The 15,576-nt window shown below is 31.2% G+C and overlaps 6 protein-coding genes across 6 annotated transcripts; 4 read left to right on the forward strand and 2 right to left on the reverse strand. All coding sequences in view use genetic code 12, as the record gives it.

Moving 5' to 3' along the window:
* Positions 1-8: 8 nt before the first annotated feature.
* PMM1 (phosphomannomutase) lies at positions 9-914 on the reverse strand. Its single transcript, XM_064881132.1, has one exon. It carries the CDS (start codon positions 850-852, stop codon positions 82-84), a length of 771 nt encoding a protein of 256 aa, XP_064739398.1. The 5' UTR covers positions 853-914; the 3' UTR covers positions 9-81.
* A 385-nt stretch (positions 915-1,299) lies between these two features.
* Positions 1,300-2,905, reverse strand: RPL10 (60S ribosomal protein uL16). The gene has a single exon (XM_064883737.1). The coding sequence runs from the start codon at positions 2,408-2,410 to the stop codon at positions 1,748-1,750; it is 663 nt and encodes a 220-aa protein (XP_064739399.1). The 5' UTR covers positions 2,411-2,905; the 3' UTR covers positions 1,300-1,747.
* A 262-nt stretch (positions 2,906-3,167) lies between these two features.
* Positions 3,168-3,927, forward strand: RJT21DRAFT_118724 (uncharacterized protein). Its single transcript, XM_064881133.1, has one exon. It carries the CDS (start codon positions 3,176-3,178, stop codon positions 3,692-3,694), a length of 519 nt encoding a protein of 172 aa, XP_064739400.1. The 5' UTR covers positions 3,168-3,175; the 3' UTR covers positions 3,695-3,927.
* Positions 3,928-4,044: 117 nt separating this feature from the next.
* RJT21DRAFT_118725 (ubiquitin-specific protease) lies at positions 4,045-5,157 on the forward strand. Its single transcript, XM_064881134.1, has one exon. The coding sequence runs from the start codon at positions 4,099-4,101 to the stop codon at positions 5,080-5,082; it is 984 nt and encodes a 327-aa protein (XP_064739401.1). The 5' UTR covers positions 4,045-4,098; the 3' UTR covers positions 5,083-5,157.
* A 213-nt stretch (positions 5,158-5,370) lies between these two features.
* Positions 5,371-8,019, forward strand: RJT21DRAFT_118726 (uncharacterized protein). The gene has a single exon (XM_064881135.1). The coding sequence runs from the start codon at positions 5,627-5,629 to the stop codon at positions 7,559-7,561; it is 1,935 nt and encodes a 644-aa protein (XP_064739402.1). The 5' UTR covers positions 5,371-5,626; the 3' UTR covers positions 7,562-8,019.
* Positions 8,020-9,629: 1,610 nt separating this feature from the next.
* Positions 9,630-15,305, forward strand: GSC1 (1,3-beta-glucan synthase; the record flags this gene model as incomplete). Its single annotated transcript, XM_064885346.1, has 1 exon — positions 9,630-15,305. The coding sequence occupies one exon, from the start codon at positions 9,630-9,632 to the stop codon at positions 15,303-15,305; it is 5,676 nt and encodes a 1,891-aa protein (XP_064739403.1).
* Between the last annotated feature and the right edge of the window lie 271 nt (positions 15,306-15,576).

The raw sequence follows: 15,576 nt of genomic DNA on the forward strand, positions 1-15,576 counted from the left end.
AATTATAATTATTTAGAAAGTTTGTCTATTATTATTTCCGAAATTTATATTTAAATGAGAGATCATATATATAAACTATATTTAAATAGTTACTTCATCTAATTTGAAGATTTCATTTAAAATCTTAATGGTATCAGCAGGAGAATTAACAGCATGACCAATAGTTCTTGGATCACTATAAATTTCATAATCATTACCACCTTTATAAGATTTATCACCAAAGAAATGAATATGTTCGAATTTTTCTTCAGCAACATGTTGTAAACAGTAAGTTTTATCCCAACCAGTTGGGAAAACATCAAAAGAGATTTGACCACCAATTGAATAAGTTAAACCAAAATCAGCAAAATTTTTTCTTAAAGCATCAACTAATTTTTCTCTAACATGATGAATTTTATCATAAGCTTCAAAATCATTTCTTTCTTGAGTTGAAGCATTTCTACCAACTGGTGATACATTAATCATACCATTTCTAAATTCAATAAATGTACCTCTTCTAATTGGAATATCAATATCAGATAAATATCTTAAAATAAATTTAACTAATTTATTATATTTTTCATCACCAATCCAATTAATAAATGATTGAGAAGCTAATTCTTGACCTTTCTTATAAGCAGTTAAACCATTTTCAGAGAAACAATAATCAAAATCTTCTAAAACATTTGGACCTAATTGTTCAACTTGTTTACTTAAATCAGATCCACCAACAAATCCAATTACAACTTTTCTTCTTAATTTTTCTAAAGTTTTTGTCATTTCATCAGAAATGGTTAATCTAGCTGGAGTTAAAGTACCATCAACATCAAATAAGACTAAAGTCTTTGGATCTTCTTTTTCAGTAAATGACATGGCGGTAGTGATAATGGGAAGGAATTAAACTTAACTAATTACTATTATAAATCTATAGATCTACGGTCAAAGAGGAAAGAAGACTCTATTAAAGTTACAACTAGTAGTATACGAAATACGTTGAAAAAACTGGACAACACAACAGTCGTCCTGCACATCATCAGGAACTGCCATGCTCGAATTTACCGAGCGTGTTTCAGTACGCGTGGTAACCATTGTTAGTTAGTTACAGAACATGTGGTAGATCAGTATGTATAAATTATTGGTTGTCAGAGTAATATAGTTTATTGTGTGGTACATCATGTATGTGCGGAATATCTTAATTAGTAGTTTTCAATATTTAGGGTGTTTATGACTGCGAAGTCTAATTGTAGTTACTAAGATTTTGCTCCGTAGTTTTGATGTAATTGCTATACAGTTTCTGTGTAATTGCTATACAGTCTGTATGTTATACGGTAGAGTTATATAAGTTTATATATTTGTAATTTGAAATCACTATGTACGTTAAGTGTTCCTTCGGTAAAGTATGGTCCATCTCATAAACCTGATTTGCAGCTATTATACTGCGAAAAAAGTCAAAAACTTCCTAATATAGTAATAAGAAAAGACGTAAAAACAATAAAGAACTTCTAGTCATATACTCATGCCATAAATTCTATTAAAGAACTTTGGCGAGTTTGTAAATCTAAGTAATAGACTAACTTTATGTGAATCAGAGAATTTACATCCACTAAAAGCTGCGTAGGGTTTTAATATTAATGATACTTAGTATGCCCTTACAACATACTTTGTCAGCTTGTATTCGCACCAATACGTTCTACTAAATAATTCTACTTTTAATTTTTAACAAGATTTCTCAATTTATTAGAGCATATATAACCTAAACAAGTTAAATTTAAGCATCGTATTGGTAGTTAGGGAATTGCTTTAAGTTAGCTTCTAAGTTACCCTTTCTGGTTAAGAATTTAACATAAGCACCATCATCCTTGACTTCACCCTTGTTCTTCTTAACAACATAATCGGCTCTGTCTAATGGAGTGAAACCCCACTTCTTAGAGATAATAATTCTTTGTTGACCTGGGAACTTGTATCTAGCTCTTCTTAAACCTTCAATAACAACATCCTTGTTAGAATCTTTAGTTCTAGCAGACATGATGATTTGACCAATAGAGACTCTGGCAGCTAAACCATGTGGTTTACCCCAAGCACCTCTCATACCTTGTTGCAATCTATCGGCACCGGCACATGACAACATCTTGTTGATTCTTAAAACGTGGAATGGATGGACTCTAACTCTTAAATGGAAAGAATCTCTACCGGAGATCTTGGTGATATACTTGTTAGCACAAATACGAGCAGCTTCTAAAGCTTCAGAAGATAATTGTTCTAATTCGTTAGAAACTAAATGAATACATAATGGGAATTCATCAACTGGGGCCTTCTTTCTACCTAAATCGTAAATTCTGATTTTAGCATCTGGAACAGCTCTGTTGTATCTGGATTTTGGGTAAGGCTTGTTCTTACAGTATCTGTAACATCTAGCAGGTCTTCTAGCCATTTTGTCTATTAAATTTGTTAGTATTAATGTTTTTGAATTTGATTACTAATTATTATAGAGCTATCAAAAACCAAAAGAAAACTATTAAAAATTCTGAAAAAAACTGATGAATATTTGGAATTTATGGAGATATCACTTATTATATGACTCAAGTGATATTATATAATAACTTAAGTAAATGTTGTGGACTTTTATATGATTTTTATGATGATGACAAATCAATTTCTACAGTGAGTCTTAAAGCTATTCGACTTAACTCTTACAAATGATAATGAAATTTGGGTCTGACAACTTGAATATGATACTTGAATGATGCTCTATAGTTAATTTAATCAATAATACCACTATTGATACATACCTATTCAACACTTGGTTAAGGAGTTTAAAAGAGTACGAACTTCGCTATAGAAAAATTCTCTTTTCTCTTTTTCACTTTTGGTGCTGTCGCATAATTTTCCTGCGTACAGAATTAACTATGGTGGCGGGGGATGTTCTCATAGTTTGACTTAGTAATAAAAAAAGTGAGTTTAAAAGACCAAACATCCAAGCTGCAATATGTAATTATGTGTGCAGGAAGAACAAACTGATCACATGGTACTATGTGACTGCTTTTTTCTGCATCTGTAATCATGTGATTTGTGCGCGTGAAGAATCACATGTTCGATATCAGATGATCTCTTCACAACAATCAAGGCAACTAAGAAAAAAATTCAAACTCATCTCTTTAATTAATGATTTGATAGTATAATTAACTAGAGATCAACAATGGGTAGATACAGTGTTAAAAGATATAAGACTAAAAGAAGAACCAGAGACTTGGATCTCATCTATGATGATATTTCTTCTAAAGAAAGCATAATTAAGTTAAAGAATCAACCATTAGATGAAGATAAACCTGGTTTAGGTCAATACTATTGTGTACAATGTGCCAAATACTTTGAGAATCAACTCACATTAGATCGTCATACTAAAGCTAAGGTTCATAAGAGGCGAGTTAAGGAATTGAAACAACGTCCTTACACTAATTTAGAATCGGAAGCTGCTAGTGGAGTGAACATGCTTAAATTTATAGAGTCAGTGGAGAAATACAAGCAATTGGAGCAATTTAAAAAGGATAATGAAACTGAGTTTGAAGCTTTGGCTAATCAAAAGAAAGATAATTTAGATGCCATTATTACTGGTGTTCCTTCAGAAGAATTCCAAAAGAAAGCTGAAGGTACTACTGAAATAACTGAAGTTGAAACTCAGAAGCAAGCATTAGCTGAAGATGCTGAAATGTCATGATTTATAAATAAATACTTATCTTCTGTTATAGACAGATTCTGCATGTCACGTTATCTTTCTTCTTTTCTTTCTTTATTTCCTTTATTTCCTCTATTCTTTTATTCATTCATTCATCCTTACTTACCTATTCTTCATTCATTGTATATTAGTTGCATTCAGTTCTAGGTTATCATATTTAATATCTGTTTGATTATTCTTATTTATTCCCATGAATAAATTATAGCATTATAGGCATTATTTAATATTTCCTTATTGTAGATTGTAGTATCTGTAAGTAATTGGTTGCAATCTGAAACTTTATTTATGTGGCAAAATTTCGCATTTGTGCATATTGCCTAAAACGTACATTTCGAGATTCAGATTTAAAGGTTAGTAATATAACCATCTTACTAAGGGGTATACAAATGAGATTAAGACTCAAAACTAAAAGAGGGGTTAAGACTATATCACCTCATGAAAGTCAACCATTTGGAGACTTCATCGCTGACATAAACAATATTACAGAATTAAGAGAGTCAGATTTATCACGAGTAGTTGCAATTAAACATGGATTCCCACCTGTAAACATAAACATAGACTCTGTTGAAGATGAAACTATTGCAAGTAAAGGTATAAGGGATGGAGATCAGCTTATAGTGGAATATGATGAAGTTCCATCATCGGATTTGTCTAATGCTCCACCATCAAAGAGTAATAAAGATGATATTCCTTCTGTTTATATTCCACAATTAAACAAATATTTAATTCTAAGAAATATTCCTGATGATAATTCATGTTTATTTAATTCGCTTTCATCTGCTCTTAATGGGCATAATGCATTTCAAACAGTTAGTCCTCCATCGGATCTTCGATCTATCGTAGTATCATATATTCGTAAAGATCCTGAGTTATACAATGAATTAGTCTTAGGTCGAGAACCCAATGCCTATTGTGATTGGATCACTAAGAAGGATTCATGGGGAGGAGCTATTGAATTAGGCATTTTAGCTGATTGGTTTAATATTCGGATAGATTGCTTGGATATTGAGCTGGGACATTTTATTCAATTTAAGAATGAAGATAAGGACCATCCACCACAAAGATTTGTTATACTAATATATAGTGGAATTCATTATGATTTATTTGTATTGAATGATAAGTTAAGTAAATCAGATAGTGATAAAGATCATGATGAATCAATATGGGAGATCGGTTCACCAGAAGAATCTATTATTTTAGACAGTAGCTTAAAATTATGTAAGTTGTTACAGGAGAATGATTATTCTACTAATACTACAACGTTCCGAGTTAGATGTTTAGAATGTTACAAAGTATTGGTAGGAGAGATGGGGGCCAGTAGGCATGCAGAAGAGAGTGGACATTTCAAGTTTGGAGAAGTTAAAGAGTAGTTAAATAGAATAGAATAGCATTAGTATATGAATATGTAGTATTAAAATCAGAATATATATTATTAGTATCATTAATGTATGAGTAATTGTTATTAGATATAATTACTATCATTTTTATTATTATTAGTATATCACTAAATACTATGACTATAAGTAGAATTTCTACCTCCCTACACATCCATTACTCCCTAGCCGTGTCTCCACCACTCAGTAGATGCCTCTCACAACCAGCAAGTCCGACTCCCCACCACAAAAACAGAGTGAAAAGTCAACGCAAAAAAAAAAAGTTCAGCTTGACATTTTCAGTGAACATTTTGCCAGTGTGACCAGTTGTGAAATTCAGTCAACTGAAGTAGTAAGCTTACTTTATTTAGTGGGTCCATACTATAGGTGAATACTCAGATATCTTCTGCAAGGAATAGACAATTTATTTGAGTTTTTGGTTACATTATTTGTGTAAATCATTTCGTAGCTTGATTTAACATTAGTTCAATTATTAAATTAGTTTGAAAATCATTATATAAATCATACTACAAATATAGATATGTCTAAAAGTACTGAATTTTTTTGTCGTTTACCAAGATCTATTGATCTTACTCAAGATTTAGAAGATATTACTCCTGGTCCTAAGGCAAATGAAGAATGTCGTGCTGCATTATACTCATCTAATGGACATTATTTTGCTTATACTCAACCAAATGAAGTTATAATATTTAATACTGAATCAAAAGCATCAATTTATCATAAAATTGATATGAAAGATGTTTTTGATATTTATTTTTCTCCAAATGGAACTTATTTATGTTTATGGTGTAAACCAATTTTATTAGATAAAGAAAGTGGTGTATGGAATAATAATCTTAAAATATTTAATATAAAGACAAAATCTATTATTATTGAATGGCCTCAAAAGAATCAAGGTGGTTGGAAACCTCAATTTACTCAAGATGAAAAGATTATTGCTAAGAATTCTAATAATAATAAAGAAATTCATTTTTATTCTATTGATGCTAATTCTGAATTACTTATTAATATTAATCAACCAAACTTTAAATATAAAGTTAGTGATGCAAAGATTCCTTATCAAAATTTTCAAATTTCTCCTGGTTTAAATCCTTCAGTTGCAATTTTCATTCCTGAAAAATCTGGTAAACCTGCTAGTGTATTGATTTATAATATTCCAAATTTTCAACAACCAATATGTTCAAAGAATTTTTTTAAAGCTGAAAGATGTCAATTAAAATGGAATTCTTTAGGTACTGCTCTTTTAGCTTTGGCTTCAACTGATCATGATACAACCAATAAATCTTATTATGGAGAAACTAATTTATATCTTTTGGGAATTGCTGGATCTTATGATTCAAGAATTGATTTAAAGAGAGAAGGACCAATTCATGATATTACTTGGTCACCATCAGCAAGAGAATTTGCTGTTAGTTATGGTTATATGCCATCAGAAACTACATTTTTTGATGCTAGAGGAAATGCAATTCATTCATTACCTATGGCTCCAAGAAATACTATTTTATATTCACCTCATGCAAGATATGTTCTTGTAGCTGGATTTGGTAATTTACAAGGAACTGTTGATGTTTATGATCGTCAAAATAAATTTTCTAAAGTAGTTACTTTTGAAGCTGCTAATACATCTGTATGTGAATGGTCACCATGTGGTAGATTTATTTTAACTGCTACAACAGCTCCAAGATTAAGAGTTGATAATGGATGTAAAATTTGGCATGCAAGTGGGAAATTAATATATTTAAGAGAATATCAAGAATTATATTCTATTGGTTGGAAACCTCAAGATATATCGAAATTTCCTGCTCTTAAACAATTAGAACCAGCACCTCCAGCTCATCCATCTGCTCAAGAATATTTAGCTAAACGAGCTGTTGCATCTGCTACATCTGCTTCTAAACCTGCTGGAGCTTATCGTCCACCTCATGCTAGAAATAGTGCTAATACTTCAACCGCTTCTTCATTATATCAAAAGGAATTATTACAAAAGGGAATTTCTGTTCAACAAACTAATTCTCAAACTAGTATTAATTCTCAACCAAGAAATGGAATTAATATTTCCAGTGGTAGAGCTAGAGTTGTTCCAGGAGCTGCACCAGTTGAAGCTAAAGAGAGTAAAGCTGCTATTAAAAATAGAAAAAAGAGAGAAGCTAAGAAACAACAACAAGCAGGAGAAGAATCTGATAAGTCACGAACTTCAACTCCACCACCACAATCAACATCAACACCATTAATTGCAGATTTAAGTAATAATGTTGAAGCAAGTGGTAGTGTTGTTGGAGGAGTTATTTCATTAGAAGAGAAAAAGATTAGATCATTATTAAAGAAATTAAGAGCTATTGAACAATTAAAGATGAAACAAGCTGCTGGAGAATCATTAGAGGATACTCAAGTTAGTAAAATTAAGAAAGAAGACGATATTAGAAAGGAATTGTATAGTTTAGGATGGAATGAATGAGTAGTTTATATAGCAGTTTGGGAATTACCTAAATAGGAAGTGTAATTGAAATACTATATACACTAAAATTATAATAAACATTTAAATACTGTATACTATACAGTACATGCCACCGCATTGCAATGCAATGTGTGGGACTGCATCCTAATTCATGAATGAGGGCGTGCACATACCACATCGACATACAGGACAAAGGGTATCCAAGTGAAGATCCGACTAATTCGTGAAATGCGACAAAACCAAAACAAACCATATGTCAAACTTAAAATGTCGCGTCTCGGGAAGTGTGGAAGAGACAGAAGGGTAGTGACAATAGCAAGGTAGACATTAAGACAATAGGGTAATAAAAAGAGAAATAGAATAGTATTGACAAATACTACTAATATTGGAAATATTATAAACAGACAATAGATTTAGAGATAGGTAATAGCGATAGATAGACATTTAGTAGTTCTGATAGTAGTAAGTTAATAGAAAACAAAAATAGATAGTTAGTAGTGTAGATAAGAGACAGTACTCCAGATAGACTAATTAGTACAGATAATACGAGATGGAACGAGGATGACAGTATTAATAATTATAATGTTAGTATTAGTGGTACTAATAGTATTATTATTGGTATTAACGCACTCTCCTGAGGCGGAGTACACTAACAACACCAAAGTGAAATTCTCATCTCTCGAAATTCGCGTTCGTGTTTTGTGGTCCTGTGTGCAGGCGCATAGTTAAGGGATCAACATTTGACTTTCCATATTGAAGACTTGTTTTTAACTATACTTTTCTTTATCATCTCATCATCTGAGTTGTAACGACATCTAACTATCGCTTAAAAGGTATGTATAGAGAGGAATATGAGAAAGAGAGAGAGCATGAGAGATATAAGCAGGGAGACTTAAGCAGGTTTAGTTAGAGGGAGGAGAGAGAGAGAGGGAGAGACGAGGAGAAAGAGAGTCTAACGAACTGAGAAACATACAGGGAGATTGAAAGAGAGGATGTAAGATATCAAGAGTGACAGAGACAGTTAGTGAGCCAGTGACTTATCAGAGTGAGTTACTTCATTAGTGAGTTAGTGAGTTAGAGCCGGAATTATTCAGTCACCGAGGTAGAATAACTTGGACTGAAGTCTACATTCAAGAAATGTAGAACGAGAGGGCAAACAATTACATAATAATCAAGGAAGAACTAGATCGATTTAATAGCACAACTTGACTACTACTTCAACTACATTACACCACCATTCCACTACAATTCTACGACATTAACACATTGACACATTGACGATCATTAGCACCACCAAATGGTAGCCAGATTGGTTGAGGACTGCACACAGCTCTAAGGGGGCACCTTTTTCACGCATACACACGTCCCATACTACGGTAACTATAACTAACTATTAAAACACTAATGATATTTCACACTAACTAACCTAACTAATGAAATAACCACACTAATAACTTTACTGATCACTATACTGATCATTATATGTCAGTACTAACATACGAACCAAATTAACCCTTACAATCGTTCGATCACTTTCCTCCTTATCAAAGTTTTTACTAAACGTGTGGTGGTTTTGTGGCAGGATAAAAAAAATTTCTTTTTTTTTTATTCATACATTTTATTATTATTTTTTATTATAATATTATTAGCCAATAAACAATTGGTGCTATTTTTAGGAAAGAAAAGAAAGGAAAGGAAGTAGCTTGAGTCGGCCGATTACTTAAATCGTTCAACTGAGTTCCCTTCTGGTTCAACTACCACAAAATCAAATTTAACCCAAATTTTTTTCCCTTTGCCTTACCCTTTCCACAAACACACCCTCCCTCATCTGGTTAAGTTTGCTCCTGTTTTGTATTCTCGGCCATAATTTGATTTATTTGATTTTTTGATCTAGTAAATTTTTTTTTTACTTTGCTTTGCATCCGTTTCAGAAGCTTAGTTAATTGTTTCCATTTAGAATTTGATGAGAATTTGAATTTTATAACTTTGTTCATTAGATGGAAATTAAATCATTCTCTCGTTTATATTGATTTTATTAGTCACTCGTTTATACTAACTGATTATATAGATGTCGTATAACGATAATAGTCATTATTATGATCAGAACCCGCAAGCTGGTGGTGTACCACCAGCTGAAGGTTACTATCAACAACCTTATGAGGATCCAAATCAACCTCAACAAGAATATTATAATCCAAATGCTCAATATTATCAACAACCTTATGATATGGATGGTTATCAAGATGCTCAATATCAAGATCCAAATCAACCTATGCATGGAGGTCAACCAGTTGGAGGAGCTGTAGGTTATAATGATCAATTTTCTGAATTTAGTCAAACTCCTGGAACTCCTGGTTATGATCAATATGGAACTCAATATACTCCATCTCAAATTAGTTATGGAGGTGATCCAAGATCTTCTGGTGCTTCAACTCCAATTTATGGAGGTCAAGGTCAAGGTTATGAATCAGCTCAATTTCAAATGGCTTCAAATTTACCTTATCCTGCTTGGTCAGCTGATCCTCAAGCCCCAGTTAAAGTTGAACATATTGAAGATATATTTATTGATTTAACTAATAAATTTGGATTTCAAAGAGATTCAATGAGAAATATGTTTGATTATTTTATGACTCTTTTAGATTCAAGATCTTCTCGTATGACTCCTGCTCATGCTTTATTAAGTTTACATGCTGATTATATTGGAGGTGAAAATGCTAATTATAAAAAATGGTTTTTTGCTTCTCAACAAGATTTAGATGATTCTATTGGATTTGCTAATATGAGATTAGGTAAATTAGGTAGAAAAGCTAGAAAGGCTTCAAAAAAATCTAAAAAGGTTAAAAAGGCTGTAGCTGAATTAGGTGATGATATTGATCCTGAAGCATTAGCTAATGAATTAGAAGGTGATTTTTCATTAGAAGCTGCTGAAATTAGATGGAAAGCAAAAATGAATGCTTTATCACCAGAAGAAAGAGTTCGTGATATTGCTCTTTATTTATTATTATGGGGTGAAGCTAATCAAGTTCGTTTTACTCCAGAAACTTTATGTTATATTTATAAAACTGCCTTTGATTATTTACAATCTCCTGCTTGTCAACAAAGAACTGAAGCTGTACCAGAAGGAGATTATTTAAATCGTGTTATAACTCCATTATATAGATTTCTTAGATCTCAAGTTTATGAAATTTATGAAGGTAAATTTGTTAAACGTGAAAAGGATCATAATAAAATCATTGGTTATGATGATGTCAATCAATTATTTTGGTATCCTGAAGGGATTTCAAGAATTATTTTTAATGATGGTTCAAGATTGGTTGATGTACCAAAGGAAGAACGTTATTTAAGATTAGGAGAAGTTGAATGGGGTAACGTTTTCTTTAAAACTTATAAAGAAATTAGAACTTGGTTACATTTTGTAACAAACTTTAATAGAATTTGGATTATTCATGGTACAATTTATTGGATGTATACTGCTTATAATTCTCCAACCTTATATACTTTACATTATGAACAAGTGTTAAATCAACAACCAACTGCATCTTCAAGATGGGCCGCTGCCAGTATTGGAGGTGTTTTAGCTTCTTTAATTCAAATCTTTGCTACACTTTTTGAATGGATGTTTGTTCCAAGAGAATGGGCTGGTGCTCAACATTTAACTCGTCGTTTAGTATTTTTAATATTAATTCTTTTACTTAATGTTGTACCTCCAGTTTATACATTTTATTGGGCAGGTTTAGCATCGATTTCAAAATCAGCTCATATTGTTTCAATTGTTGGATTCTTTATTGCTATGGGTACCCTTTTCTTTTTTGCTCTTATGCCATTAGGAGGTTTATTTACTTCTTATATGAATAAAAGATCAAGAAGATATTTAGCTTCTCAAGCTTTTACTGCTAATTTTATTAAATTAAAGGGTTTAGATATGTGGATGTCTTATCTTTTATGGGTACTTGTTTTCCTTGCCAAATTAACTGAATCTTATTTCTTTTTAACTTTATCATTAAGAGATCCAATTAGAATTTTATCAACCACAACAATGAGATGTGTTGGTGAAGTATGGTATGGAGTTCGATTATGTCAACATCAAGCTAAAATTGTTTTGGGATTAATGTATCTTGTTGATTTATTATTATTCTTTTTGGATACTTATATGTGGTATATTATTTGTAATTGTATTTTCTCCATTGGTAGATCATTTTATTTGGGGATTTCAATCTTAACTCCATGGAGAAATATCTTTACAAGATTACCCAAGAGAATTTATTCTAAGATTTTAGCTACCACTGAAATGGAAGTTAAATATAAACCAAAAGTTTTAATTTCTCAAATTTGGAATGCTATTGTTATTTCAATGTATAGAGAACATTTATTAGCCATTGATCATGTTCAAAAATTATTATATCATCAAGTTCCATCTGAAATTGAAGGTAAACGTACTTTAAGAGCTCCAACATTCTTTGTTAGTCAAGATGATAATAATTTTGAAACTGAATTCTTTCCAACTAATTCTGAAGCTGAAAGAAGAATTTCTTTCTTTGCTCAATCTTTAGCTACTCCAATTCCTGAACCATTACCTGTTGATAATATGCCAACATTTACTGTTTTTACTCCTCATTATTCCGAAAAGATTTTATTATCATTAAAGGAAATTATTAGAGAAGATGATGAACATTCTAAAGTTACTTTATTAGAATATTTAAAACAATTACATCCTGTTGAATGGGATTGTTTTGTTAAAGATACTAAGATTTTAGCTGAAGAAACTGCTGCCTATGAAAATGGTGGTGATGCTGAAAAATTATCTGAAGATGGATTAAAATCTAAGATTGATGATTTACCATTTTATTGTGTGGGTTTTAAATCTTCGGCTCCTGAATATACTTTAAGAACAAGAATTTGGGCTTCTTTAAGATCACAAACTTTATATCGTACTGTTTCTGGATTTATGAATTATGCTAGAGCCATTAAATTATTATATAGAGTGGAAAATCCTGAATTAGTTCAATATTTTGGTGGAGATCCAGAAGGATTAGAATTAGCTTTAGAAAAAATGGCTAGAAGAAAGTTTAGATTTTTAGTTTCTATGCAAAGAAAGACTAAATTTAAGGAAGATGAAAAGGAAAATGCTGAATTTTTATTACGTGCTTATCCTGATTTACAAATTGCTTATTTAGATGAAGAACCAGCATTAAATGAAGGAGAAGATGCCAGAATTTATTCTGCTGTAGTTGATGGTCATTGTGAAATGTTAGAAAATGGTGAACGTAAACCTAAATTTAGAATCCAATTATCTGGTAATCCAATTTTAGGTGATGGTAAATCTGATAATCAAAATCATGCGGTGATTTTCCATAGAGGGGAATATATTCAATTAATTGATGCTAATCAAGATAATTATTTAGAAGAATGTTTAAAGATTAGATCAGTTTTGGCTGAATTTGAAGAATTAAATCTTGATTTTGTTAATCCATATGAACCAGATTTAAAGAATAATAATAATAAAGAAAAGAGAGATCCTGTAGCCTTTTTAGGAGCCAGAGAATATATTTTCTCGGAAAATTCTGGGGTTTTAGGTGATGTTGCTGCTGGTAAAGAACAAACTTTTGGTACATTATTTGCTAGAACTTTAGCCCAAATTGGAGGTAAATTACATTATGGACATCCTGATTTTTTAAATGCAACATTTATGTTAACTAGAGGTGGAGTTTCTAAAGCTCAAAAGGGTTTACATTTAAATGAAGATATTTATGCTGGTATGACTGCTATGTTAAGAGGTGGTAAAATTAAGCATTGTGAATATTATCAATGTGGTAAAGGTAGAGATATGGGTTTTGGATCAATTTTAAATTTCACCACTAAAATTGGTGCTGGTATGGGTGAACAAATGTTATCTCGTGAATATTATTATTTATCAACTCAATTACCTTTAGATCGTTTCTTATCATTTTATTATGGTCATCCTGGTTTCCATATTAATAATTTATTCATTCAATTATCTTTACAAGTTTTCATTTTAGTCTTGGCTAATTTAACTTCTTTAGCTCATGAATCAATTATTTGTGCTTATAATAGAAATTCTCCAATTACTGATGTTTTATTCCCATTTGGTTGTTATAATTTAGATCCAGCTGTTGATTGGGTTAGACGTTATACTTTATCCATTTTTATTGTGTTTTTTATTTCATTTATTCCTTTAGTCGTTCAAGAATTAATTGAAAGAGGTGTTTGGAAAGCTTTCCAAAGATTTGTTCGTCATTTTATTTCATTATCTCCAATGTTTGAAGTGTTTGTAGCTCAAATTTATTCTTCATCAATTTATACTGATATGACTGTTGGTGGTGCAAGATATATTTCAACTGGTAGAGGATTTGCAACTTCAAGAATACCATTTTCAATTTTATATTCAAGATTTGCTGATTCTTCTATTTATATGGGAGCCAGATTAATGTTAATTTTATTATTTGGATCAGTAGCTAAATGGCAAGCTCCATTATTATGGTTTTGGGCTTCATTATCTTCATTAATGTTTTCACCATTTGTATTTAATCCTCATCAATTTGCTTGGGATGATTTCTTTGTTGATTATAGAGATTTCATTATTTGGTTATTTAGAGGTAATACTAAATGGTATAGAAATTCTTGGATTGGTTATATTAGATTATCAAGATCTCGTATTACTGGTTTTAAGAGAAAATTAATTGGTAATAATGAAGCAGAACAAAATGCTGGTGATGCTTCAAGGGCTCATCGTTCAAATGTTTTCTTTGCTGATTTTATTCCTTGTCTTATTTATACTGCTGGTCTTTTTGTTGCCTTTACATTTATTAATGCCCAAACTGGGGTTACAACTTATCCATATGAAATTAATGGTTCAACTACTCCAATTCAAGTTAATTCTACTTTAAGAGTGGTTGTTTGTGCTTTAGCTCCAGTAGTTATTAATATGGGTATTTTAGCTGGTTGTTTTGGTTTAGGTTGTTGTGCTGGTCCAATGTTAGGATTATGTTGTAAAAAGACTGGTTCAGTTCTTGCTGGGGTTGCTCATTCACTTTCTGTTATAATTAATCTTGTATTCTTTATTGTTATTTGGGTTCTTGAAGGTTTTGTATTTGCTAGAATGTTATTAGGTCTTGCAACAATGATTTATATTCAAAGATTATTATTTAAATTTTTAACATTAGCTTTCTTAACTAGAGAATTTAAGAATGATAGAGCTAATTCAGCTTTCTGGAATGGTAAATGGTATGGAACTGGTATGGGATATATGGCTCTTACTCAACCAGCTCGTGAATTTTGTGCCAAAATTATTGAAATGTCACATTTTGCTGGTGATTTTGTATTAGCTCATATTATTTTATTCTGTCAATTACCAATCTTGTGTATTCCATTAGTTGATAGATGGCATACAACCATGTTATTTTGGTTAAAACCTTCAAGATTAATTAGACAACCAATCTTTACTGTTAAAAAGACTAAATTAAGAAAGAGAATTGTTAGAAGATATTGTACTTTATACTTTTTCTTTTTAGTTATATTTGTTGTTCTTATTGCTGCCCCAGCAGTTGCTTCATCTCATATTTCTGTAACTTTAGGTTCATCATTGTCTGGTATTCTTTCTGGAGTTTTCCAACCAAGACATGTTAACAATAATGATACTGGACCAAATAGGCCATCTCATTATACTTGGTCTTATGAATCTACCCGTGGAGGTAGTACTAAGGCTTATACCACCAAATCATTTTAGGTGGTTATTCTTTGTATTTTACGTATACATCTATATCTGTTTGAATAAAGGTTTATTATATATGAATGAGTGTAGTAATTGATAGAGTGTAGTAGAATAATATACTACATATAGTTACTGACAGTACTGTAGTACAGTATAATTTCAATAGTATAGGACAGTATTAGAGTAGTATAGAGTTATTGTATAGAGATATACTACAACAATACTGTATACCAAGCAGTATACTAATGTACTATACAATTGTACACTGTAGTATACTCATATACCT

The sequence above is a fragment of the Scheffersomyces amazonensis genome (genome assembly GCF_036850825.1).
Source record: "Scheffersomyces amazonensis strain UFMG-HMD-26.3 chromosome Unknown RJT21scaffold_2, whole genome shotgun sequence".
Classification (NCBI taxonomy): domain Eukaryota; kingdom Fungi; phylum Ascomycota; class Pichiomycetes; order Serinales; family Debaryomycetaceae; genus Scheffersomyces; species Scheffersomyces amazonensis.